Consider the following 27,159-nt stretch of genomic DNA (forward strand, 5'->3'; position numbering starts at 1 on the left):
AAAATGAGAATTAGTGAACATAGCGCAAGGTGGCTTTCCATTGTCTTTCTCTTGTGGCTTCTCTGAATTTCATGGCCGCCTTGGCTAGGACAGCAGCTGCAGAAAGGGACCTTGTCCTGTGCCTCATTTTAGTTTCCCGTATTACTGATTGAAGCAACAGATCCTATGACAGTTTTAGTAAACAAGAGTAGACTCATGTAAATGAGGGGGTCAGCAGACTGTGTAGCCAAATTTATTGCTTGTTTTTATAAATAATGTGTTTGGGGACAAAGCCATGCCTGTTTAGGTTGTTTCCTGTGACTGTTCTAACACCGCAGAAGCAGAGTTGAATAACTGCTGAGTCGTTGCAACAGATCCCATATGATGTGGCCTCAACTATTTACTATCTTTAACAGAAAAAAAGCCCACTAACCCTAGTTTAAATCATTCTTACTCCATAATGAGACTACTTTTGGAGAGTTAAGCTAGAGAATAAGGAGGAAGGAAATGCCATTCACCGAAGTTGAATATGTAGCTAAATACGGTTTAAAGATAGAAGTAGCATTCATGCTACTTTAATTTGCTATTAATTTTGAACATTTCAAAGGGATTAACTAACATTGAAAATAGACATTTTCTTGGAATTGTGTTAGAACATTTTCATAAAGTAGATTGTTTATATTTTGTATGTTAAGGACATTTAGGCTTTCCTGCAGAAGGGTTCTTAAGGCGAAACAAAAGCAAGCAAACAGGCACATCAAGTGTTGACATTTTTGACCCTGACACTGGAGGGGACAGTGTGCTCCTGTGTGGCCATTTATTGCTCATTAGAGCCCAGACTCCAAAGGATGTTAACCTTAGTCTCCCACTTTGAAATTGTTTTTCCTACTGTGCAAGGTCAGAAATCGATGACTTTGGAGGCATTTCTTGTAGTTCCCCTGTGTTTACTGTAAATGGAAAATAAGATGAACAAGGCAGGGACATGCAAATGCTCATTTAGCAAATTAATGACAGCATCCATGGGTCTGTGGACATTTTGTGGCCATTATTTTCTTGTAAATGGTGAATTCAAAATCATACACTCTTATAGCCAGAATGGATTAGAGAGTTAATGTAGTTTGAATTCTATGAATTGCATCTGTAGAAAAAGTAACATAGGGATATAAGTGATGGGTTTGTGCCGACTGGAATTAGCTATAGAACCTGGGCTGCCTTACAGATCTTTTGAGTCCCCTACCCCAATGTTCATTTTTCTTCTTCTGTTATCTGTTTGTTTGTTTTGTCTTTTGTCCTTCTAGGGCTGCACCCATGGCATATATATGGAGGTTCCTGGGCTAGGGTCTAATCAGAGCTATAGCTGCCAGCCTACACCAGAGCCACAGCAACGCCAGATTCGAGCTGCGTCTGAGACCTACACCACAGGTCACGGCAATGCCAAATCCTTAATCCACTGAGCGAGGCCAGGGATCGAACCTGCAACTCCATGGTTCCTAGTCGGATTCGTTTCCACTACGCCATGATGGGAACTCCTGTTCTCTTGGTTTTTAATTTTTGTCTCCATGTTGATCAGAAAGTGAACCTGACATAGCCAGGGTGTTCATGAGTTCTAAATGAGACACCTAATCCTTCATCAAAACTGCTGGGAAAAATTCAACCTAATTTTTTTCCCCCTCTACACGTGTACTTTTTGCATTCTTTCATTTTCAATATGTGCCTTTTCAAGAATGTATCTCCTCTTCTCGGGCCTGCCTGTCTCTGTAAATCCTGTGTTCTCTTGCAGCCGTGCCTCCTCTCTTGATTTTCCTCTCTGAGGCTGACTGCTTTCTACTTGAGCCCTTCGTTCTTGGATTCTCGATCCCCTTTGAAACAGGGAGCGGCAATCTAACCTTTCTTGGCAGACATCTACCTCCCTTTCACAGAAGAAAGAGCCAGGTAGGATGTCTGTAGAAATAAAGAACAAAAGATGGAAATGACAGAGTAAGACAAATGGTAAGAAAAATAAGGCTTTGCCTCAAAAGAAAAGAAAAAAATAGTACCAAAGGAAAAGGAAAGAAAACAGTTCTGGGAAAACTTGTTCTCTCTTCATTCTGGTGCATGTAGGGTGGGTTAGAGAGAGGGGAGGTACTGTTTGTCAGCGCTGTCTCCCTACCAGTCAGCCTTCAAGCTGAGCCCTGACTGGTCTCCCCATCTGTGCTGCTCTGACCAGTACCATCCCTGCTTTTTCTCACCTCAAGCAAGAAAGCCCACTATGAGTCTCTCTATTCTACTTTCAACCTAGCCACAGTGTTGGCACCGTAATAAGTAACATCAGATTAAGCAGTAGACTCCTTAGTGAAGCCTCCATAACTTCTCTCTTATTTAATGCCCTCTGCCTTCAGACTTGAGAGGTATCACCCCCAAACTTCTTTTTTCATGTTCAGGCACCCACTTCTGCAGGCTAAGTCCTTATCCAGGGTTAAATAATGCTTAAGGTTACTCAATGGGAGGAGGAGGTATTGGTTTCTTGGTTGGATTCTTGGTTTCTCTGTCAATGACTCAAGACTCTGCTGGGACCACTCACCAGGACCAAGATGACAGAGACTCAAGCTCCCTTACAATGGTCCTGTTAGCAAACTTGGAGATGCAGGACCAAAGTAGGGTTTTTCTAGAATGTCCTCAAAGGCTGAGTAGGATGGCAGGAAGTGCCACACACACTGTCGTATTTTTGCTTTTTTCCCAGTTAGCCAGATTTCACCTGAGATAAGGCCAGAGGAATCCATAAAAACATCAGGTTTGGAAACCACAAGGATACACCCAACTCGTTTTATTTTTCAAGCACTTTTAGTAAAATCCTTTTTTTAGCAGTTGCCCCCAATTACCTGTTGATGCTGTTTTTCTGTGCTAACATCTGCCAGTCCTTGCCTTTGGCATTGGGGGTATCAAATGTAGCACAAATCCGCTGTCTGATGGAGTAGGGAATTTTGAAGGCTTTGGGGCCAGTCTGTGCGGGATAGGTGCTGTCCTCTTGTGCAAAGAAAGTGATGGTTTCTCTTTCACTCTATAAACAAAATAAGAAAAGCAGGATCAGATTTAAGGAGAAGCATTACTGATCAACCCTTCATTTTTTAAGAAAAGCTGTGTTCATACACATGCAAAAAAATGCTTGCCTGTTGTGATGGACTCTAGAAAATATACTGACAAGCTCCCCCTCTCTTCTAAAATAGTAAATAATGTAAAATTTTAGAGCAAGTTACTCTACTAGCCTAGTAAATCGTGTGCTGGAGATTTACAACAGTCTCTTCCACTCAGGAGAGTCACCGTCTTTAGCTTCCTACACCCAAGGAGGTGTCAGGTGAGGGCAGAATCAGATTTTCTTTTAACTCTCAAAAAAAAAAAAATCTAGAATCAGTAGGAAGAAGCTACCAGATGACAGATTTAAGTTCAGGATAAGGAGACCTTCTGAGAAAGCTGATCAGAGATGAATGGGCTGATCAAAGGAGCTGGGTGGGAAGCCACTGGTGAGGAAAGCTACAAAGGGGAATTGACTGAATGTTGATCATCTGCAAGTCTGTATTTCTCCTAGTCCTAAAGTGTGATTCTACAGTATACTTTTGGCCTTGTTTCATAATTAAATTGCTTTGGTAAAACAGGAGGCAGCCATGAGTCCATGATGAGATATGGACTAGCTGGTAGAATGGTACAGGCTGGAGAGCTGCTGTCTGCCCACTCTTGTGACTTAGAGCTGTCCAAGGAAGATGTGTTATTTCAGTATGTCATAGCAGTTGGATCATCAGAGCCAATGTGAAAAAACACATCCAGTCATCAGATCAGAGTCCTTGCTGAAAGCTGATAGGAACCAACAGAATTTTAAGGCCTGAGAATTACTCCCTTGATTAGGATAGGTTACAAGGCAAAAGGGATTCTGCAGGTGTGATTAAGGTCTCTAATCAGTTGACTATCAATTTACCAAAAGAAATTTTCCTGGGTAGACTTTCCCTGATCAAGTGGTCCTTTAAAGAGAGAAGATGCAGCTCTTAGCTGGAGATAAGCTCTCTTGCTGACCTTGAAGAAAGCAAACAGCCATTCTGTGAACTGCCTATGGAGTTGGGGGGACAGGAGAGGCATGTGGCTAGGACCTGAGACCCCTGTGCAACAGCCAGCAAGAAAATAGGGACTTCATTTCTCCAGCCACGAGGACCTGAATTTGTCAACAATCCTAATCAGTTTGGAAAAACTGAGCTCCAGATAAGAACACTCCCACCTTTAATACGGCCTGGTGAAAACACTTTTTTTTTTTTTTTGGTCTTTTTGTCTTTTTAGGGCTGCACCCGTGGTATATGGAGTTCTCAGGCTAGGGGTCTAATTGGAGCTGTAGCCACCAGCCTATGCCACAGCCACAGCCACGTAGGATCCCCGCTGCATCTGCAACCTACACCACAGCTCACGGCAATGCCAGATCCTTAAGCCACTGAGCAAAGCCAGGGATTGAACCTACATCCTTGTGGATGCTAGTTGGGTTCACTAACTGCTGAGTCATGATGGGAATTCAGAGCCTTGTGAAATCTTGATCAGAAAACCCAGTTATGCTATGCAGAGACTTCTCACCTATAAAAAATGTGGGACAATAAGTGGGTGTTGTTTTTTTTTTTTTTCTGATAAATTTGTGGTAGTTTGCTATGCAACAAAAGAAAACTAACACAAAGGGGAGTTAAAACACAAATCTGAGGTCAGGTTAAGGACTAGTTAGAACCATTTAAACCCCAAGAAACTATCCTTTGCATTAAGAACTTGTCATTGTGTGCTGTCCTTTAAGTCAACACAGGCCCCTCCTGAAATGCCCTGTGACCTTCCCCTGATGCTTTTCCCAATCTTTACATATCTTTCTACTGTGGGCACCATGGTACCCCTTCTTGGCTAGTGCCCAGGCTTACACTGCTCTAAGCCTTCAGATTTGGTGAGACTTTCATCTTTCAAAATCTGCCAACTGAGAAAACTAGTTCATGCAAAGATCTTAGTAATGAATGATGATGTGTTTTGCTTTGTCTTTGTGTAACCACTTACATTAGGGGGGCTGTGTTTTGGAAACACAATGCCTTAACTCAGCATTTCATAGGCTCAGATGTTTCGAGAAAGAGCAGTCCCGTGGTCAAATGCATTTGAGAGATGCTGCGTATGTTATGATCTTCTTGGAAATTCAAAGTACCTATTGTTAAATTATACAGATTCTATTTACTGATTTCAGTTATATTCCCTGGACTACTATAGAACAATACTCATCAAGTCTTCCAGTTTTTGAGGTTAGCCTGGTGTAATTGAAAAAGTATGGCTTTTCAGAATGAGAAAGACCTTGCTTTGGAGTATAAGTCTACATTTTCTAACTCTATGACTTTGGATGCTACACGACTTCTCTCAGGCTCAATTTCCTATATCAGTCTTTGGGCATTTTTTATAGACTACAAAGGTTATAAAACCAGGAAGAAGTCAGCCAGGTAGTGGAAACTAGAGCTCTGATACCCTAGTAGCTTTACCAGGACTCGCCACCCCGCATGAAGATGAGTACAAAAAAAATCCACAGAACAGAGTGTTTCAGAACAATGTTCTCTGAGTGATATTAGCATTATTATGCTTCAAGAATAAAGAGTAGGAGGGCTTCATAGAGGAGGCACTTGATGGATGGGTAGCTATTGATAGAAACTGATTGATTAAGTAGTTATTTCTGGCAGAGTAATCAATTCTTTTCTGATATATAGGATGTTTATAAAATAAACCACCTCAGGCTTCTTCTTGCACAAAATTGGTTACAAGATAGACCTTTTTTTTAAATCATGGTATGTAATTTTTTTTTCTAGCCTTGAAAAATGCAAATCAAGCCAGAATAGTTTCTTTAAATATTTCTTCACTTAAGGCAGGATAATGTCCTGAAAAGAATAGTTAAAACCAGAGAGAAAGAATAAAAGGAATTCTGTATAAGACAATATGATCGTTGTTATTGTTAAATGGCACTGAGGGGTGTTAACACATGAAAAGGCCGCTTGCCAATAAAACTTAAATTCTGAAAGTATTCATGCCAAAAGACTGTAACAGACAGACACAAACGCCCTCATGGCATCTATGATTTAACCAACCTGACCAAGCTGTCTTTGCTGTTGGCAGAAGAAAGATCACCTTGATTCATAGTCATCAGAAAAAATGGACAATTCCCATTGTTCCACAGCAGAAAGGAATCTGACTAGGATCTATGAAGATGCAGGTTTGATCCCTGGCCTTGCTCTGTGAGTTAAGGATCAGGTGTTGCCATGAGATGTGGTTAGGTTGCAGACGAGGCTCGGATCTGGTGTTGCTGTAGTTGTGGTGTAGACCACCAGCTACATTACCAATTTGACCTGTACCCTGGGAATCTCCATATGCTGTGGGTGTAGCCCTAAAAAGACAAAAAAAGAAAAAAAAATGGACACAGTGGTATGATTTGAAGGTGAATAAGATATGTGAGATTGACTTCTAAAAACACAATTTTTTTTTCCTTTTTTTGTCTTTTTTTAGGGCTGCACCCATAGCATGTGGAGGTTCCCAGGCTAGGGGTCAAATCGGAGCTGTAGCTGCCACCTACATCACAGTCACAGCAATGCAGGATCCGAGACTTGCCTGTGACACCACAGCTCATGGCCAGCCAGATCCTTAACCCACTGAGCGAGGTCAGGGATTGAATCTGTGTCCTCATGGATGCTAGTTGGGTTTGTTAACCCCTGAGTCACAACGGGAACTCCAATTTTTCTATTTTCTACACTTTAATAAGTGGGCTCCCATTTCTATGCTAAAGTTTCCAAATTTAATTTTTTCCCATGTATAAGGAGGACACTTTATATAACATTGATGAATTTTCAAAGACATCTGGGCCAAGTAATGAGAATCTGGGAGATGCAACACATCTTCTGATTGTTTAAATTAAATATGCAGGGGAACAGTAGTTTTCCATGCTCTGCACATGAGAGATAAGCAGCTGCTACCTGGTTAACGTAGGAGCTGTAAATCAGTGAGGAATTCCAAGTATCCAATCTACTTTGTAACACCCCAACTTGCACCACTTTGGGATGAAAGATAAGAGGATCACTTGGAGGGAAAATTGCAACATGCAAGATGCCTTTTTAAGTGGTCTCTACCAAAAAAATAGATTCTTTAATAGTATTACCTTAATAAGGAATGAGGGAATAAATGACTTGGGGATTCTTTCCTTCTGTTCATTATCAGCAACATTATTTTGTTTCAGTCTATCATTTTTAGATTGGTGATGTTGTTGATTTATTGATTATCAATTAGGGATAATCATTAGGTAGTTTAGTTGGGTTAGATATAAAGAGAACCAACCTGCTTATAAGGATTAACACAACATATAGTCACTGTAAAGAACAGAAAAGATGTATTACCTTGATCACTGTAACAATTATTCTTTTTTGATTTTTATGGCCACACCCATGGCATATGGACGTTCCCAGGCCAGGGATTGAATCCAAGCCGCAGCTGTAGCAATGCCAGATACTTAACCCCTGTGCTGGGCCAGGGACTGAACCCATGCCTCCACAGCGACCTGAGCCAATGCAGTCATATTCTTAATCCACTGTGCCACAGTGGGTACTCCAATTTATTTTTTCATTTTTTTAAAGTGTTCTTGGAGTATAGTTACTTTACAATGTTGTGATAATTTCTGCTATACAACAAAATGATTCAGTTATATTGAAATAATTTTTAAATTTGAGAATGATATGAGTGAATACATTTATTTGGAAAACCAAAAACCTCTTTGATAAGAAGCATGAAGGAATATGACGGATGTGAAGCTGAACATAACCAAATCTCTGAAGTTCCCATTGTGGCTGAGAGGTAATGAACCTGATTAGTGTCCATGAGGACTCAGGTTCGATCCCTGGCCTTGCTCAGTGAGTTAAGGATCTGGTGTTGCCATGAGCTGTGGTGTAGGTTGCAGACTTGGCTGTGGTATAGGCCTGCAAGCAATAGCTCTGATTCGACCCCTAGCTTGGGAACTTCCACATGCTGTGGGGTCAGCCCTAAAAAAAAAAAAAAAGAGGAACCAAATCCCTTCAATGAAGATGCTCACTTCATTAGTTAATTTAAAATCGATGTTTTATATAATATATGTGTGTGCATGTGTGTGAGTATATATATGTGTGTGTGTATACACACACACACACACACACACAATAGTTTTAACCTCTCACGGTTCCATTGCTAACATCTCAAAATACAGTGACACTAAGACAATCCACTAAAATAGATAGGAAAGTGGACCAATGAGCTGAGAGATGTTGAGGATTTTTTTTGAGGGGGGCAGATATTAAAAAACTTATTTCAAAGACATCAATTGAAAGCTTCAAAAGTTTTAGTTTCTTATTAATCAATGATACCCTGTTATTAACTTATTAAAACCACCTAATGTGGATTCTTTCAGCTTAGTGGTAATGAAGCATGATGAACTTTAATAGTAGATTATTCCTGACTCACTCATGGATGCAGCTCCATATCTTGAAGATATCCTGCCTTCTCCCCCCAGGTATTCCCAGTTTTGGGTATTCCCAGTTTTTCAGCACATTATGTATCTTCATTTTTTTCTTGAAACATCTACCACAAGAAACCACGTCATTTTTAGGGGGAAGAGGATTGTTTTTATTCACCCAGATATATAACATCAGATGTATGAGACAGTCCAGTGTTGGGAGGATCTTGAACAATCATTCAATCAATATGTCATCTTGTGGGCAGGAATTGATTCTTTTCTTGAAAATCCACAGAATGAATACTTTTTTTTTTTTTTAGGGCCATACCCGCAGCATATGGAGGTTCCCAGGGGTCAAATCGGAGCTGCAGCTGTCAGCCTACGTCGCAGCCACAGTAACACCAGATCCAAGCCGAGTCTGCGACCTACACCACAGCTCACGGCAACGCCAGATCCTTAACCCACTGAATGAGGTCAGAGATCGGACCTGTAACCTCATGGTACTGGTAGGATTTGTTTCTGCTGTACCACAACAGGAACTCCTAAATACTTACTTTGGCCTAACATACAAACAGGTACATCTCATCCTTCTGCTGTTTTGAGGAAAGAACATCCCAATTTTCATGTAATTTTAGACTCAAAGGCAAAATTGCTGATGCCATGATGTTTGTTGCTAGTGCCTAAGACCCCAAAGAGAGGGCTTGCATGTTGGACAAGACCCATGGTTAGGACCGACGAATTAAACTTCCCTGATTGGGATCCTGAAGTGGTACTGAATAGAAATCCAGACTGATCTTAAAGGAAAGTATCTCCACTGGAACTTTGGCGCCCCATCGTATGCTCTCTGTGATCTTGGATAAGAAGGTTGGCCAGCTGGGGGCTGTTACATCATGTAAAATTATGATGGTGTAACACTAATCCACAGAGCTGTGATGGTTATACGTGGAAGCACGTGGGAAGGTACCTGAAAGACAGTGGCTTTCAGAAGTTATTTTCTTCTGACATAGAAAATGCTGGCCAATTAGATTTGCCTAAAAAAGACAGTTGGGATGTACTGGGCCAAATTTGAGAAGAAACACTTAAAGCAATGAATAAAATAGGAGCAGACAACTTAATAAAGTTTCTAAAATGCGTTTAGCCTACACATTAGAGAACTATAGTCCAACCTGGATATCTAATTATTATTCTGATACTTTTGCCTCCTTTTTTTCCAGATATAGTGTGAGGAGGAGCTCCCATGGTGGCTCAGTGGGTTAAGGACCTGACATTGTCTCTGTGAGGATCCAGGGTCGATCCCTGACCTGGCCCAGTAGGTTCAGGATCCGACGTTGTCACAAGCTTCGGCATAGGTTGCAGATGTGGCTCGTCTGGTGTTGCCATGGCTGTGGTGTAGGTAGGCCTGCAGCTGCAGCTCTGATTTGACCATTAGCCTGGGAACTTCCATATCTTGTGGGTGCAGCTGTTGAAAAAAAAAGAGATACAGTGATGCATGTTCTTTAAGGCTTTCCAAAGTGATTATAAACTTAGTGAAGCATTAGAGAAGGAATTGTAAAGAAGATTGTTTGTTAGCTTAGTTTCTTTCCCTGAACTTTAAGTTTATTAAAGCAAGAAGCAGTTACCTGGATGTATCAAATACCCTGTAAGAGTTAACGTTGATCCTCAATGTCTGGGTACCTGAGAAAGTAAAACCCTTTTAAACCTGGAATTCTTTTGTTGACCTGCTAACATGTTTAAGGCAGCTTTATGTCTTGCCTTTTTTGTCTGTCTTCTGAATAGCAGCTCTTCTTAGATTTTCTTTTCTTTTTTTTTTTCCTTTCTTTTAGAACTTCCAAACTACTTGTATTTTACTTTGAAAGGTGTTGTGTTAAATATGCCACGACTGTTCAAGAAAGAGACTATTAAAATACCTTTCCCGAGGTTTCTGGATCTACCTTTCCCATTAGAACTGCTTTAGCGCATAATGCTAATTGGCAATAATGAATGAAAATACTGTAGAAACATGTCAGGGAAGCCAGCTATCAATTTCTGAGGCACGCTCCTTTGGAAAGCCATCCGCATTTTAGAAAAACACGATGTAGGGAATTAGCAATACTCATCTTGCATAAACGATGAACTGCATGGAGATTGAAGGGAAGTGATGATGCTGTAAGTCTACAGGTTTTGAGAAAAAGCAAAACCTGAAATTGAGTTATACGGATACAAAATGTGTTACACCTTCTGCCAAGACTGACTGAATAAATATATATTATTTATATACGTATACATGAATATGCGTGTGTATGTAGAGAAACGCTGTCTACAGATGAACGATATGTGTGTTTTTCTAAACTATCCGGGAATTACCTTGGAATTGCTAAAGAGAGCATCGCCCAGCTCCTCTGAATCTCCTCCTCAGCTCTTCTCTCCCTCCACTTGCATAGAACCATTTGGGAGAGAATGCCTTTGTCTACTGGAGAAGTTCAAGTCCAAAGCTATGGAGTCATTCAGTGGTTGAGGGCCAATCAAAACCACGGCAGAGATCAGATACCTTTTTGCAAAAGTTTCCAAGTGAATTCTCCTCTGACTTCCATTCTAACTCTGCCCTCTAGCAGTCCTATGACCTTGGACTAGGTCTTACACCTTTTGCACTGCTATGTCCTTACTCTGAAGAATGAGATTTTTAACTACTCTAACTTTATTGTGTTGATGAATCTAGGCTAAATGGAAACAGAGATGTGCAGAACCCTGAGCCTGGAGGGTATGATAAATTTTAAGACAATTAGGAACCAAGGTCCTGAAAATAACACAGATGGGGCAACTGACTTCTGGAAAACTAGTCAGATCTGGCAGAAAAAAGCCTGGTGGTGACCTTGTGCCTCCTTATGGTCTGTGTCTCAATTCAACTGTGACTCTCAGACAATATTCTAAGTCTACAATGAAGTATTTGGTTGTTGTGAGTTTGTGCACAAAAAGCTCTAGACCAGTTCCTTTCCCAAATGTCCATCCCTCCACAGAGTTTACGTTCTGATAGGTTGAGTTTCTCTGCCCAGGGGGAAGTTCAGTTCAATCTTCAGCTTGAGAAAAAGTTTATCTTCCCTTATCAACATGGAGGATGAAAACAGTGTATTTCAAAGCTCTTTCATAATATATAGCATGATAGGTATACAATGCTTCATGTCCTTTAGAAAAGAGGTCAAGTGACCTGTGGGCCAAGGACTCACCTCTAGGATTGATGTCTGCACTTGGAGGATCTGTTCATGGCCTTTGAGCTGCCGGATGCAGATTTTGCAGGACAGCTGGGTGGTGGTGGGCGTGTATCGCTCCAGGGAGAAGGCACAGTGCAGGGGCTGCCGGTTACTGCACCACACGCGGGAGAATGGGACCTCCTGCAGGGGACATGGGTGAGGGAGAGAAGAGGAGTAGGGTATGCAGTGCCTGGCTGAGATGAGCAGAGAACAGGAGATAACTAATGGCAATAATTAGGAAGAGGATGACGAGGATGGCAGCAGAGATAATTGCCTAAGCCACTCTGGTGGAATTGTTGTAGAAATCATGTCCGGCATATGCCAAGCAGCACACCAGTAATTAATGTCAACTCCAATTGATAACATTTGAATTCTAAAACCACACCGCAAGAACTCAGATTCCACTTGGTGACACATACAATTAGAACACTGTCAGAAGTTAGTCATCATGTTTTCCAACTACAAAAAAAAAAAAATTGCTTTAAGAGGCTCCTATGGGTACATTCCTGGGAGCGGACTCCTCCTCCGTCCTTCCACCTAAGCCTGGGCCAGGATATCTTCTCGCATAAGTAAAAATTATATTGAAGATCTGACCAGCCGGAGATTATCCCCCTACCACAAACTCATGCAGAAGAGTACAAACATAATGTTGCTAATGTGTCTAGCATAAAAATTATACCTAATTATACACACAAATACACATATCCCAGCAACAGACAGACACACGCAAACACACCAAACTGCAAACACACCAAACTGCCCCGGAACAGCTTAGTTTGCTAACTCCTCGTTGGTTCAATCCATCTAACAATGTGTATAGCACCTACTATGGGCCAGACACTGTACTAGATAAACAATAAAAGCACAATAAAAAATTACGTCTTGTCCCTACTTCGCAGAGACTTACAATTGAGTGACAAAAGCCATTTTCACTAAATGAGGGGAGAAATGATAAAATCTACAGCCATCCCCCTTTTCCACATGATCAGCTAGTGTTTGCCACCAGTTGGCTCAGGCACATGGCTTGACACTCCCGTGAAGTAGAGGTCAGTCACCGATATTCCTCTGTCTACTAAAAAGCCTTTCCTTCCTACTCAAATCAGGCTGGGGTCCTTGGCAAAGACTACGTGTTCCCAGCACTTAGGTATAATATGAGTAATCACTTCTTTCCCTTTTCTTTGTTTCATTAACTCACTCTATTACCTGTTGCTACAAATACAGTTTCTTCCATACCAATACTGAAAGATGGCAAAAGAGGTATCAAGTCTGGAGTCTGAAGTTGTGATGGGTGATGAAGTCAGCAAGTGTTATGAGACCAAGGGCCATGATTAGAATTCAATCTACCCACTTTGAGGAACTATCAGCTCTAATCTCTACACTTGTTGGTTTCCTCATTTTCTCCATAGGAAGTCTCAAAGACCCTGATTTCGGATACTTCCTGGGGGGATCAGCAGGGAGGGATGGAGTTTAGATTGTTTGTAGACTTGAGCACAGGAGAGACAGCTTTGAAGAGTATGAGGGAAGGAAATCACCCATTAACCACAACCCCACATCTTGGCAAGGTATGTAAGAGTGTTATGGTTTGGTTTTGTTTGTTCTTAAACCTAAACCAAGGGAAAGGCAGTAGACCTCTGTCTCCAGAAGTAGAGACAAGGACTCGGAGAAGGTTTTTATGTTGACACTGCAGCTTTCCATCAACTTTATTCCCATGCAGGATGTGGGCTCTCATTCCACCAACCTCAGTTCATCCTTGGATGGCAGGGGCTGGAAGCCTGAAAACTACATTTCACAGGGTATTGCCAGCAGGGAATTCATATTTCCATTTTGCCAATGAGAAGTGCTTATTTCTAACTTGGAAGAGTAGGAGCAGAAATGGCTTCTGCCCCTCCAATACCAGCTCGCATTCCCCAAGGGATCTGTTGACAGCACATGTAAGGTTTGCAGGGTCTTCAGAGAACCACCTGCTTCAGCGTGGTTGTGTTCTGAAATCATGGAACTTGCTGGTTTCCTCCTATCATGAGTGGCTTTCTCTGACCTTGGCTCTCCTGGGTTTTCCCAAGGTTTTATAAGCACATATCCCTTGATTAAATTTCCCCTTGATTGAAATATCTTTTCTTGACCAAAACCATTCTCTAATGAAATACCAGTAGATTGGGAGTTCCTTTAGAAACTAACATGAGTTGGGCAGGGCTGGAAGTTTCACCAGCAGGTTCCGTAGAGAGCCTGTGGTCCCAGGGAAATACTCAGGAGAAGCATGAAACTAATGGTCCCTAAGGAGGCTTGTGGCTGGGGTCCAACTTGCTTATGCCACCAGCAAGACCACACAGGTCACTTGGTGGTACCTCTTTCACACTTTCTTCCTAAACAGAGAGTTCTGCTTATAATCCCTCCTCTTTCCCTCCTAGCAGCAGAGGGCCCTTGTGACTGGTGTGCCCCCACCCCCCCCAGCATTCTTTAGAGGAAGTCATTCCCTAAAACATTCCACAATAACTTGTCACCTGCACCAAATTCTATACCAGATAAAATGGTAATAATACATATTTACAAGTGCTGCCATTTCTCCTTGTCTAAGTCACCTCTTCATGCTGCTCCATAGTTTTTAAACCCAGGGTAACTCTTACTTCCTATCTCAGCCTCTGGCACTTATGTCTCTGCCTTCTAAACTCTTCAAAACCCCATCTGCTCACATGTGCCCAACTGCCATTTCTCTGTGGATGATGCCCACAGCTACATCTCCAGGATGCATTTCTCTGTCATCCATCACTGGCATCACATCCCTAATCATACAGATCATTTTAATTGGCCTTTCCTTTCTCAGACAAGTCTACCTTTTCAAAAGGGAGTATCACCATCTCTCCCTCCTTGTCAGTCTCCTGTCTCCATGCTTGGTCGTCTCCTCTCATCTCTTATCTGCCTGGAATAATGTGCCCACCATCTTCAGTCTCTACAACATGGAGTTAATGAGGGGTTGGGGCTTGACTGCAGAGGAAACAGGAAGCAGTTGACTGATACTCTATAGAGAATGGCTTATGGTCTCATTTCTGCTAAGTGAGGGGGCACTGATATGACCATGTGCCCTGAGATCTCTGCTTTCATTACATGTTACCTTTGCTTGGAGGACAGGAATGGTCTCCTGCCTGGCCTTTGAGGGCTTCCATCCTCATTCTTATCATCCTCATTCTATCTAATAGCCTTCAAATTCACTCTCTTCTCCAAGCCAGTACATTTTTATAGTCACTTTGCACCCTCCCCTTCTATGAAAGTCACTGTAACATAGGGCTCCATGCTTAATGGGTGCTTTTGCCTAAATGAGGTATTTTTGCCTAACTAAGCTAACCAAGGGGGTTCTGCTTTTTCTAAACTTGAAATCTGCATACTTACAGGGTACTGTAAGTACTAAGTGTGTGGACTTCAGGGCTAGACAAAACTGAAGTCAAGGTCCTGCTGTTAAAGCCACCTTTCCTTCAGTGGATCTGAATCCTTAGTAATGCTTACCTTACTGCCTCCCCCAAAGGCACTGACCATTTATTAAAAAGTATTTTCTCTGATATAACTTGCTAAATTTTGTATATTTTCTCCTGAGATCCCTGGAAGGAAGGTAGGAGAGTAATATCCACTGCAGAGACCATCTTATCTTGCAGAAAGACATGAGAACTGGCAGACAAAAACATTCCTCTCCTTTTCTCTTTCCATTCCACTGCACACAATCCAAACATTTTAAAAATATGATTGAGACTCTCAAAGGAATATTTTTTTTTATTGTTGACTTGAGAAGCACCTGCCAATGGTGCTCAACAAAACATTTAAAAATAAAAGAATTAGAAGCACTGTGATTAGTATGTTTTCAGGGCAATCACCTTTGCTTTCATTTATTCAAACAATTTTAAAAACAAAAGAAAACACCAAGATGCTCACTGAGCTGGCAGGAATTCTGTGGAAAATAGTACGGGAGGACAGAGAGGATGGCAAAGTTATGGGTATTTAAAAAATGCCGGAAATGTTTTCATTTTGAGTCCCATTATAATTCATTTCCCAGCAGATGGAGAGAATGTAAATCATATGCTAGCCGGAGACAGATACTGGGTTCTCTGAGATACAGAGCATGCTGTAAAGACAGCTGCTTTTATCCTAGGGAGGTGACAGCCTGACTTTGTGTTTTGTAGGATTTAAAAAATAAATTAATATTTTATTGTATACTGCTTATTACAGCTTCTCCACTCCACGATCAGCAAGGACTAAAGTAAACTGTGATTAAGTAGCTCTCAGGTCCCAGGTATCTATTGAGAGCAGAGTTATTTCCATCTAGAGGAGGCTTGCTATGTCTTCTGAGGGGACAGTAGCAGATCCCTAATTGTGGGGGTCTTAAGAAGAGGGGGAATAATTGTTTATTTTAGAAGAAGTAGTGTTGGGGCCTCGTTTTCTCTTTGAAATCAAGGTTGATGGGTGCTATGGTAATCAGATCTATGAACTCAACCTACCTTGTTCTTCCCTTCTCTTTCCTTTATCCATCATACCTGGTTTCATAAGCAATAGGGTGGTAGCCTAGAATTTCATGAATTGTAATCCTCCAGAATCTAAACCAAGATTTAAAATCTAGTTGGGTCTCCTATTTGTAGATTCTCATCACATGGCTCTGGACCCAACTTACATTATTGAATTGGTGGGGGGGGGGGAGAGGGGAGGAGAAAGACTTACATCATTCGAAAAACATTTCTTGGTTGGTTGATATCTGATAGGGCAACTATTTTATGGACCGGATGCCTTCCTGGGAAAAATTCCCAGTCCCAGCAGGAAAAAAGGAAAGTTTCTTAGAGAAAGCTTTGGGTACCAATTGGAATATGTTGATTCCCCAACTCAAATGTAGAGAGATGGAGAGAGGAGTAAGAAAGACAATACTGGAGGTCTTCTACCCACTGAGCTGGAAGATGAGAGGGACATTTACCAGTTGGAGAGACTTAAAAGTGATGTCAGGAGTTGTGAGATTTTTCTGTCTCCACAATAGCACTATGTGAGTTCCTATCCACTAAGCCCTAATAAAAAGCCATTCTCTATTATCCATGAGTTTGTCAGTGCAGACGATGTTTTCCCTGAGATTCAAGCAGGCTGAACACAAACCCTCTCCAAAGTGTTTGCATCTGAAGCCTGGAGCAAACACATCATGGCCATTAAAACAAGCACAATAGGTAGTCATGTAACCTGGGGGATTTCAGTGATCACAGGAGCAAAGAAATGGGTGGTGAGGGTGGTGAATAGAAAGGAAGAATAGGGCAGAAACCCATTTGTGGGAAAGAAAAATGATGTGGAAATGAAAACTCAGCGGCAAGTCTCCTGGTGCAGAGAAAATTAAATTGTTTCTCAGCCTTCCAAGACTCTGAAATTTATGCTCAATTACAGAAGGCAAATATTTATATGTGTTCACAACCTCCATGCAATCCAACCCATCCCGGAAGTAAAGCTTGTTTGGTTTCCTTGCCAGCCAATGCCCTTTGGCTTTGGCTGGCCCTGTGGCATCCCCTGGGACAGACATTGGCCCCTACCAACACTTTTCTACCCAGAGCTCTCTGGAGTCCCTGGTGTTGGAACTGTTTAAGTGCTTCTGAGAGGTAATAGTTCTTTCATATGATTTTTTTTTTTTCAAATCTCCAAGCTTTAAACTTCAGAGTTACTTTGAACTGAGTCACCTGTATCAGATTCAGTAAAGTGATGCCCTTATTAAAATCTATACAGTTTATTTAATACAGAGGAATCTGCATGACTATCAGGATTTGTTTTAACAATACCCTGATATTCAATTTGGACTAGAAACTTTGAATACTGCTTTCTGGGAAACACAGACATCTAGGTCTAGAAACATCATAAATAATACATTTATTCATAGCAAACCTTTCTCCATAAGGAAATATGCTAAATATGCAAGAAAAAAATTGTTCAGGGCCCTTAAAGAGATTCTTCTTGCTTTGAATGCATGAAAACTATATATTGAGGGAGCAATTCCCAAGGTAATGAGAAGTCTGAAAGGTAAACAGAAAAATATGACCTTATCTGATTTGAAAATTCTGAACTTTAAAAGTAGAAAGAGTTGGTGGTACAACTTTTTTTCTAATTCTCACAGCATGGTCAAGGTTTTTCTCTTTGAGATTTGGCTTATTTCCATTCTGACAAATCAGTATATCTTGTGCATAGTTCTGTGTGTGTGTGTGTGTGTGTGTGTGTGTGTTAAATGAATGCTGTAAAGATGTAAAGGTTAAAAAACCCACAGGGCTCTGCAGGTTATGTTGATGCAGAACAGAGAAGTGTGAAAGCCTCCTGTGACTCCGGATCAATGAGATTACCAAAAGCTTACCCAGAGTTGGGAAATGTCCTGCCACTTGAAGCAAAAATGAAGCTACTTAAGAAATGATGGTAGACCAGTTGGTCGCTTCGGATGACAATACTTATCACTGGAAACTTTCACAGAATTTAGTGACAGTGTCACATGTCCACATCTTTTTATGGTAAGCAAACTATTAAAAATCCCTAAAAATGATCCAGAGACTCTTAAGTAATCCTGCAATTAAAAAAGAAAAAATTTCTAGTAATGAGGTATGTGAACAATCACAGATAAATATTTTTTATATTTTATATGAGGATTCTAAAAGATATTGACATGTTTTTCTCAGTTTGTGATTTCTTAGTCCCATCTTGTTCAATTCATTTGGCAGAAAGCACTTCACATACTGAGGACAAAATTTTCTTGTTCCCCGGCTGGAGCTCTCTACAACTCAGAACTATAACCCTTAAAAAGCTTCTCCCTGACATTGCTGACCAGGACTAAAACAGTGTCTCATAATGCACTGATCAAAATCAAAACAAACCCCCAAACAAATCTTGCCCTAAGCTGTTAAATGACCATCTTTGACCCATCCCAAGTGATGATTTAAAAAGGAGGAGAAATGCCATATTTCCTAACACAAAAGCACCCCCTACCCCCATTAGAAACCTGTGGATTTATGACAGTAGGTTTCATTTCTCTGGGTTAGTCCAAACTGCTACCTTTTTTCTTCTTTTTTTTTTTTTTTTTGGTTTTGCTATAGCCACACCTATGGCATATGGAAGTTCCCAATCAGAGCTGCAGCTGCTGGCCTACAACCACAGCAATGCCAGATCTGAGCTGTGTCTGCAGTCTACACCACAGCTCATGGCAATGCTGGATCCTTAACCCACTGAACAAGGGCAGGGATCGAACCCACATCCTCATGGATACTAGTCTGGCTTGTTACTGCTGAGCCACGGCAGGAACTCCCCAAACTGTGACCTTTCTGTGACAGTTTTGAAATTAAACCCATAGTGTTAAAGGAGGAGGAAAGTCAAAAGGACCCTCACTGGGTTTGTGATATTCTTGCTGGTTAAAGCCAAGCTACTTCTGTCAGAAACCCATTTGGCCAGTACCTGGCATGCAGTGAAAGGTTTAATTCTCCAGAGGAATGGGGGAATGTCAAGGACAGAAATCTGAAGACTAAAGGTGTTCCCTTTGAAATGCAGCAACTTTGGTTCTTCCAGTAGCTGTCCACCTTGATGCCTTTCATCTGAAACCACTTCCTATGGGACAAGAAAAAGAAAGGAGGCACAACAATAAAGCATCCACTTTAAATAAGCAAAATCTGCATTTTTCTTCTACAGATATGTATACTCACTCCCATGTGTCTCCCCGAAGGAGACAAACAGCATGATGGTCACACTCTACATTTACACCCAGCTCTCCTTGCAGGGTCAGGACTAAGAGCTACAGGCTGCTGAGTAGTAGGGATCTGGTCACCAAGAAACAATTGCTCTTCATTACTGTATAGCTGTGGCTTTTACACACACTCTGCCTGTCTTTAGAAGACTTCCTTGGCCCCAAGCAAATTGTAATACCACTGAGTATCCACAACTGGGTGAATTGCCATAATCAAGGGATGTACTTATACTTTTTTTTTTTTTTTGCTTTTTAGGGCCACACCTGCAGCATATGGAAGTTCCCAGGTTAGGGGTTGAATTGGAGCTGCAGCTGCTGGCCTATGCCACAGCCACAGCAGCGTGGGATCAGAGCTGCATCTGTGACCTACACTATAGCTCTCGGCAACACCAGATCCCTGACCGACTGAGCAAGGCCAGGGATCAAACCCGCATCCTCATGGATACTAGTTGGATTCACTTCTGGTATACCACAATGGGAACTCCTGGTGATATATTTATACTTGATGGGACACCTCATCGTATTTCACAAGAAAGGGAGATACATTCCAGCCCTCTCCCCACATCCCAGTTCCTTTGTCACTGACACAGGTGTTGTCCAATGTTTATCCTTTAGCTCAAAATACAGAGGGCACATTCTCATGTTTATTTGTAGTAATGTTCATGGAAGTTATCCCAAAAAGCCAAGAAAAAAATAAGTTGTCAAGTCAGTTTCAGCTCAGAAAAAAAGAAATCAAACTTCTGAGATAAATATTCCTTTATCTTTCACTGAGAAATCTTTATATCTCATGTACACACAATTCACACATGTTCTATTAAGTAAACTAAATTGGAATGCAGAATAGATTACGGAATCTAAACCACAATAGATTGTGTATTCTAAAATATGTTAAGAATCACATTGATAGGACAAGTGAAATAATAGAACAGATATGAAATCTGTAAAATATTAAACTACTGTGAGAGGTGAGGCTTTCAGTGTCATTGGAGATAAGAGATTTCCCTAAATCTGGTTTTTAAAAAACCACCATTAATTGACTTATAATTTCCTTGCAGAGCCAGGATAAATAAGAAAACTGAAATCCTTTAATTATGTTCTATAATCATCCCAGAGTCTAAAAAAAGGTAAGAAGTCAGGCAAATAGGTTTATAAATACAATAAAACTTAAATTTCAATTATCAGTGATGGAAAGAAACTTTAGAATTTCTTTTCCATTACTTGTCTATGTAAAGATAAATATTAATAAAAATCTAAGAAGCAGCTTTCCAGCTTTTACCCATCATGTGCACGTAACCTGATAAGAGGTTGCTAATGCCTTTTCTCAGGACTAAATGAGTCCATTCCATTGTCATTTTCTCCTGCTCTTCTGGTGTGGGAAGGGTGTGTCTTGGGATCCTAGGTCAACAATGGACTCTCTGCAGTGAGGAAAATGGTCCATATCTGTATGGTATCCATTCCAATATGGTATCCACCATCCCCAGTGGCTAGAGTGACGAAGTTTTTCATTTTAGTTAATTTAAATGTAAATAGGTACATGTGGTTGGCAATTATTGTATGGGACAGTGCAGTGCTCAGTAATGCATCACGATGTGGATCTAAGCCTTGGGCAAAACAACATGGCGGCCAGTGTCTGATGAAGCTGCAAACAGTGGAGGGAAAGAGGCAGAGTGGGAGAAAGGGGATTAATGACCGATGCTGACTTTAGGTTTTTACAGATGCTGGTCTCTGTTCCCTCTTTTGTGATTTAATAAGTGTCTAGATGAGCGATAGTTGAACTGGGTACTGGGTGTACAGAAATGAAACACCAAGGAGTTCACAGTCTAGAGAGAGGGTCAGAACAGCATGCATATAATGTGGTATCTAAGTATTACATATATTCCCGGAGGTTAAGGCAAGACAGAGGGTGGATAACTGGGAAACAGAGGAAGTGATATTTAAACTGACCCTTGATAAGCAAGGAGATCCTGCTGTATAGCACTGGGAACTATATCTAATCACTTATGATGGAGCATGATAATGTGAGAAAAAGGAATGTTTATGTGTATGTGTGACTGGGTCACCTTGCTATACAGTAGAAAATTGACAGAACACTGTAAACCAGCTATGATGGAAAGAATAAAAATCATTTTTAAAAAAATAAAAAAAAAAAACCAAACAAAAACAACAACTGACCCTTGGTGTAAAGATAGGGGCTGCCCACAGGAAAGGGAGGGAACATGCCTTCTGGTCACTGGCCAGGCTCTGCACAAAAGCAAGAGGCCAGATAGAGCCAGAATAGAGGGTCAGGGTAGAAAATGTGTGGGTGCAGATGATGGAAATGCTAGGAGAGGGGACAAATCATGAATTCTCGCTACCATGCTAAGGACTTTTATTTTAGAGTAATATCACTCAGGTTTTGAGGTGCATGAGAATCTTCTGGGGGCTATATATACCTGAGAGCACGATCTGGTAAATAAAAAGTGGAAGTGTAGGCTTCTGATCACATTTCTCTGTGGTTGTGGGCAAGCCACTTAAGTAAAGGTTAACCTTTAGGCTTCAGTTCTTTACCTGGGTTTATTCACAGCAATGCACAATCATTAGCATGGTAATAGCCTCTTTTTGGCATTCTAGTGCCAGGTTAGGAACAGAAACAAATAAATTTGCTTATTAATACCACATTAAAGGCATGGAATAACAACAGTGTTGACTTGTTGCAGTATGTTGGACTAGGCTCTGACATTTACCCCTGATCTTTAATCTGACTTGCCTAAACGAAAGAAGTAAAGTGAGGTCAGGGGATGAAGTGACTTGTTCAAGGCCATGCGTTACTTGGTGCCGAGCTAGGCTGTTTAATATTTAGAAATTATATAGCAGCATCACACTGGAAGAGAACTTCAGGTATTATTTAGTGATTTAAACTTGATTATTTGCAGAGGAAAACATGGAGGTCCTGTTCCCCCCCCCCCCCAAAGTTATTTGCTTGAAGCCACATGTTTAGTGATGGAGCTGCTATTTATAATACTTGGTCTGGTATTTTTCTATTAGATTTCCCTGCCTTTCTCTATACTATGCTTGATTTTTTTTTTTTGTCATGTGATCGGACTGCTGTTAACACTGTCTCATAGGTAATTTTTCATTGGTGTGAGATATATGTAAAGATGACATAAGTCAGATTATATTTGCCCTAAATTATATATACTATCTAAGCTGTCCCTGAGATGCAGAATGAAGGATATCAGGATTTTTTTTTTTTTTTTTGCTTTTTAGGGTCACACCTGTAGCATATGGAGGTTCCCAGGCTAGGGGTCTAATCGGAGCTACAGCTGCCGGCCTACACCACAGCCAGAGCAACGCTGGATCTCAGCCTCATCTGTGACCTACACCACAGCTCGGGGCAACGCCAGACCCTTAACCCACTGAGTGAGGCCAGGGATGGAACCTGCAACCTCATGGTTCCTAGTCAGATTCGTTTGCGCTGCACCATGACGGAAACTCCGGATATTAGGAATTTTTAAAATGGATCCCCACTTACAATTACACCAAGGAAAATGCTACCTCTTAAAGACTTATGCTTTTGGGATCCCAATTTAAATACAGCCGTGGTTTATTTTTGCTTTTTTTAGCTGTTTACTAATCTCCACATATCGAACCAACCACGTACAATTAATGGTGTCTTGTAATCTTGTACAAAATATTAAGCAATTAGAGCTATTGTGTAACAAAACAATGAATTATTAAAGCGCAGAAGCCCAATAATGAACTAATCATTGTATTTATATACTTGTAAAGGAACAATTGACTTCAGAGTTAGAGAAATCAACTCTTGAGTACAAGCTTTAGAACACTCTCCAAATAGGATAAATTGTATTTAACACAGAATTCCCAGTTATGCCCCTTCACCTGTTGTATTCTATTCAAGGGTTGGACTGGATATCTGTTTTTTGTTTTTTTTTTTCCTTTTTTGGCTGCCTCGCACCATATAGAGTTTTCGAGCCAAAGTTCAGGTCCATGCTGCAGTGCGATCTATGGTGCAGCTTGGAGAATGCCAGATCCTTCCACAGCACCAGGCGGGGAATTGAACCTGCATCTTGGTGCTTGCAGAGTCACCACTGATTCCATTGCATCACAGTAGGAACTCCTGGACATCTGTATTTTTAATACTTCTCAATGAACCTGATGCCCAGCCAGGTGTAGGAATTAGTGATACAACTCTGCTGAGCTAGTTGTGAATCACTCCCACATATGCATCACTCTAAGAGTGAGGTCTAATATGCTTTTGATTTTTTTTCCTATCTGCCTCCTATATGACAAGGGGCTTTTGTTAAATCTCTGGGTCTACTGTTCAATTAGTATTTGTGTTAATTAAACTATAAAGTAGGATCTGGCCAGTTTCTTGGATATAAAATGTACCTACAGGCTGGGGTTGGTGTTTTTTTTCTCTCTCTCTGTTTCATCTTTCACATTGGGGGTTGCTAGTCATTGAGTTCTAGGAGTTGTGGCCAGGAGAAACTTGTGCTTTGTGCCTCACTGAGCCATTTATGTTGATTTAATGAGACAGGCTGCAATATTCAGGTGTGCTTCAGGGATACTAAAACAGGCAGCCTGCATTTACATATTTATGAGACAAAACTGTTTGAACTTAAACGCTCACACTACACATACCCCCCCACCCCTCGAAATGATGTTGCTGTGGTGTTTTCCTTTAAATGCTTTATATGAACAATATTTTCCAAGGTTGCATTATTGATAAACATAAGAACTATATCTGGAGGAAATCCTTTGAAATTAGATTCTAAATCCACATTAATGCCAAGTAAGTAATGAGGACCAAGAAGTACGGAATAGGAGTGCTGGGAGCAACAGAAGAAAAAATTATTTGTGCTTTTTTTTTTTTTTTCCCTAAGATAGGGCAAGTACTTAATTCCTTGCTTGTCTTATGTCAAGATTTGTCTGAACTCTGTGTGTGTGTGTGTGTGTGTGTGTGTGTGTGTATGTGTGTTAGAGAGAGTGTAATAAAACAGGATAAAAAAAAAAAAACAGGTCTTAAAATGTTACAGCTTTGAAACTATATCACCATTCCTCAACCTTTGGTTTGAATTCATCAAAATCAGTGATGTCAAACACACAAACATAAAATCACAGCTCTAATTACTACAGAAACACAGGAGCAGGGAGGACAAAAGTCACTGGCCCTCTCTCACCCTCAGGCAGATGGTATTTGAATTTTTTTTTTTTTACCTATCTGAGCTGATTTAATTTTCCATAGCGATTGTTTTAGATATATTTATCAGACCAGATCTTCAAACATCTGAAACCAAATTAATTATGTCTTACCATAATTAGGTAGGAGGTATTTTGATTTCGTCTGTCAAATAAATTCCTACTAGGATTCAGAGGAAACCTCCCCAGAGCAAGTTGGAAGTGAGCATAGCAGCCTTGCAGGAGGCAGAGAAGGAAGAATGACTCAAGATGTAGAATGTTGATCTGATTTACTAAAATCCTATAAAGGAATAAGTTTTGGTGGGGTTATTCTCTCACCCCCACCTCGTTCTAAGAGGACAGGAGAGTTGGGTTGAGAAGCTGTCCTCCTTCCAAGGATTTCCAGGGAGAGGGTGAGCTTTTAAATAGTTGGAGGGGTATCGTTTCCCAGGGAGACAGAAGTGGCATGAAAATGCAACCATGCCCTTGAACCGGGTTTCCATCTTGGTTACAAGCCCAATTCTAGTTGGGCTCATATTTATCATTACTTTGAGTTAGGAAAGATGCACTACAGAAAATCCAGCAACTGTCACAGCTACGCTTGTCTCTGCTTCCAAATCGTGACATTTTCATTACAGTGATCATGGAGGCAAATTCCAAGGTAGGCAGTTTCTGCAGAATAAACTACATATGCCTTTTGATTAAGAAGGGAGGGTTCTATTTGAGTTACAGATGGTGAATCATCACTACCTACAAGATGTTCAGCTCACACCACCCAAGTTGGGGGTAGCTGAAATTCATGTGTGAAGTCTTTTAGAGGTTCCCAAAGTGTCCTGTTGCTCTGGCTTGCTTTTATTTTTCTTCTTTTTTTTTAAGGCTGCATCTGCAGCATATGGACATTCCTGGGTTAGGGGTCAAATCAGAGCTGAAGCTGCAGGCCTATGTCACAGCCACAACAACACCAGATCCGAGGCATATCTGTGACCTACACCATATCTGGCAACAGCAGATCCTTAACCCAGTGAGCAAGGCCAGGGATTGAACCCACATCCTCATGGATAGTAGTCAGGTTCTTAACCCTCTGAGCCACAATGGGCACTCATGGCTTTCTTATGATGGGTTTGTAACTGTATATCATATTTCCCTTTAACTAAATACTACCAAGAAACCAGGAAAAATATAACATAGATATTTGGGATACGGAGGTGGTTTAAATAAATTTGGGTAGAGGGTCCTGAGCATATTCACTGAGCAATATAAAAATCCAGAAAGCAACTGGATTTTCTCACTTCCCTCTGCATATCCTTTCTTAAAACTCAAGAGACTAAGGCTGGGAGTAAATGCTTGTGTTCAGAAAAGCTACATGTTATGTTTTAATCTTTCTGTGGGCCAGACAAGTTATTCAACCAAGGCTGATGATCCTTGGAACCCCAGGGGGGATGCCTGGCCTTTGCTGCTCACGACAGCTGTCACATACATCCTGTCAATAACAAGTACAACCCAAGTCAACTTTAAAATTAGCTTTAAGGTGACATAATAGGTGAAGGAAAGAATCACTGGAGGTAAATAGATTCTGACAAATGGGGCCAAAGGTGTCTCTACCAGAAAACGTTTCTCTACAGCAAAATTAAAGAGTTTGAAGAACTATCTCCTCATGATGAAATAAAGCTATTTGTATTCAGTTAAAAGGAGAATACTATTTTCTCTAGCACTGACTAAGAAAGGTATATTAACCCACAGGAATGGGCCGTGGTTTGAAAAGCTGTGGCTTGAGCCTCATTTTCATGATTCTCACTGCAATTCATCTGGGAAGAGTTGAGCTGTTGGGGAATCCGGTGGCAATCAACAGGAATGAAAATACATTATCTGCCAGTCACTTCAGTAAACTCCTTGGGCAATGTTGAACTCACTGGTATATACATCAGCGGTGAGACTGTTATTCAAAGAAAATTCCAAACTGGTTGTGAGGGCCAACTTCCAAGGTAGATGCTACAAACAGATCTCCCAGTCACGCTAGTTAGCAGGGGGTTGACCCACAGGAGCCTGGAGATTGGAAATCCTCCACGGATTTTACTCAGGTTTTAAGGTCTGGATGAGTTACTGAGTTACAACTCAAGTTATCCAACTTGAGTTGTGGTACATCTTACAACTGTTTAGGATAGTAACATTAGTAATTGTTTTTTCTGATTGCTGAATGTCTGTTAGGTATTTTGTCTTAGAGAAATCCTCTTACTGACAGCAGGGGGTCTCAAAAGCAGGCAAAAGAATTTAAAATGACAATCATAGAATGAAGTGTAATAACTGCTTACATGGAAATTCTTTATAAAATGGTATGAAAAAGGGCCCTTGTGTGGACAGCCAGATAAGAAGAGTGCCCTTGGTAATGACCTGTGCTACATAAAAGAGGGTCAGGGATGGTTGGGGAGCATCGTTGGCACTGTGTCACCTTGACTGGCTTATGTTCAGGATTCAGGTCATTGTTTTCTATTGGTAAACATGAGTTTTCCAGCTCAGTATCTCAAAAGCTAGTTGCTGAGGAAACGTTCTGCATAATGGACTTAATGATCCAGAACTGGAGG

General features: G+C 40.9%; 1 protein-coding gene across 1 annotated transcript in view; it reads right to left on the reverse strand.

Moving 5' to 3' along the window:
* Positions 1 to 27,159, reverse strand: part of UNC5D (unc-5 netrin receptor D) — a 258,218-nt gene that overhangs the window by 13,457 nt on the left and 217,602 nt on the right. Inside the window, exons 14-16 of the mRNA XM_047770238.1 lie at positions 19,117 to 19,266; positions 11,665 to 11,829; positions 2,838 to 3,016 (exon numbers count right to left, since the gene is read on the reverse strand). Of these exons, the coding sequence (XP_047626194.1) occupies positions 2,838 to 3,016; positions 11,665 to 11,829; positions 19,117 to 19,266 (494 nt within the window). The remainder of the gene's footprint in view (positions 1 to 2,837; positions 3,017 to 11,664; positions 11,830 to 19,116; positions 19,267 to 27,159) is intronic.

The sequence above is a fragment of the Phacochoerus africanus genome, chromosome 3 (genome assembly GCF_016906955.1).
Source record: "Phacochoerus africanus isolate WHEZ1 chromosome 3, ROS_Pafr_v1, whole genome shotgun sequence".
Lineage (NCBI taxonomy): Eukaryota > Metazoa > Chordata > Mammalia > Artiodactyla > Suidae > Phacochoerus > Phacochoerus africanus.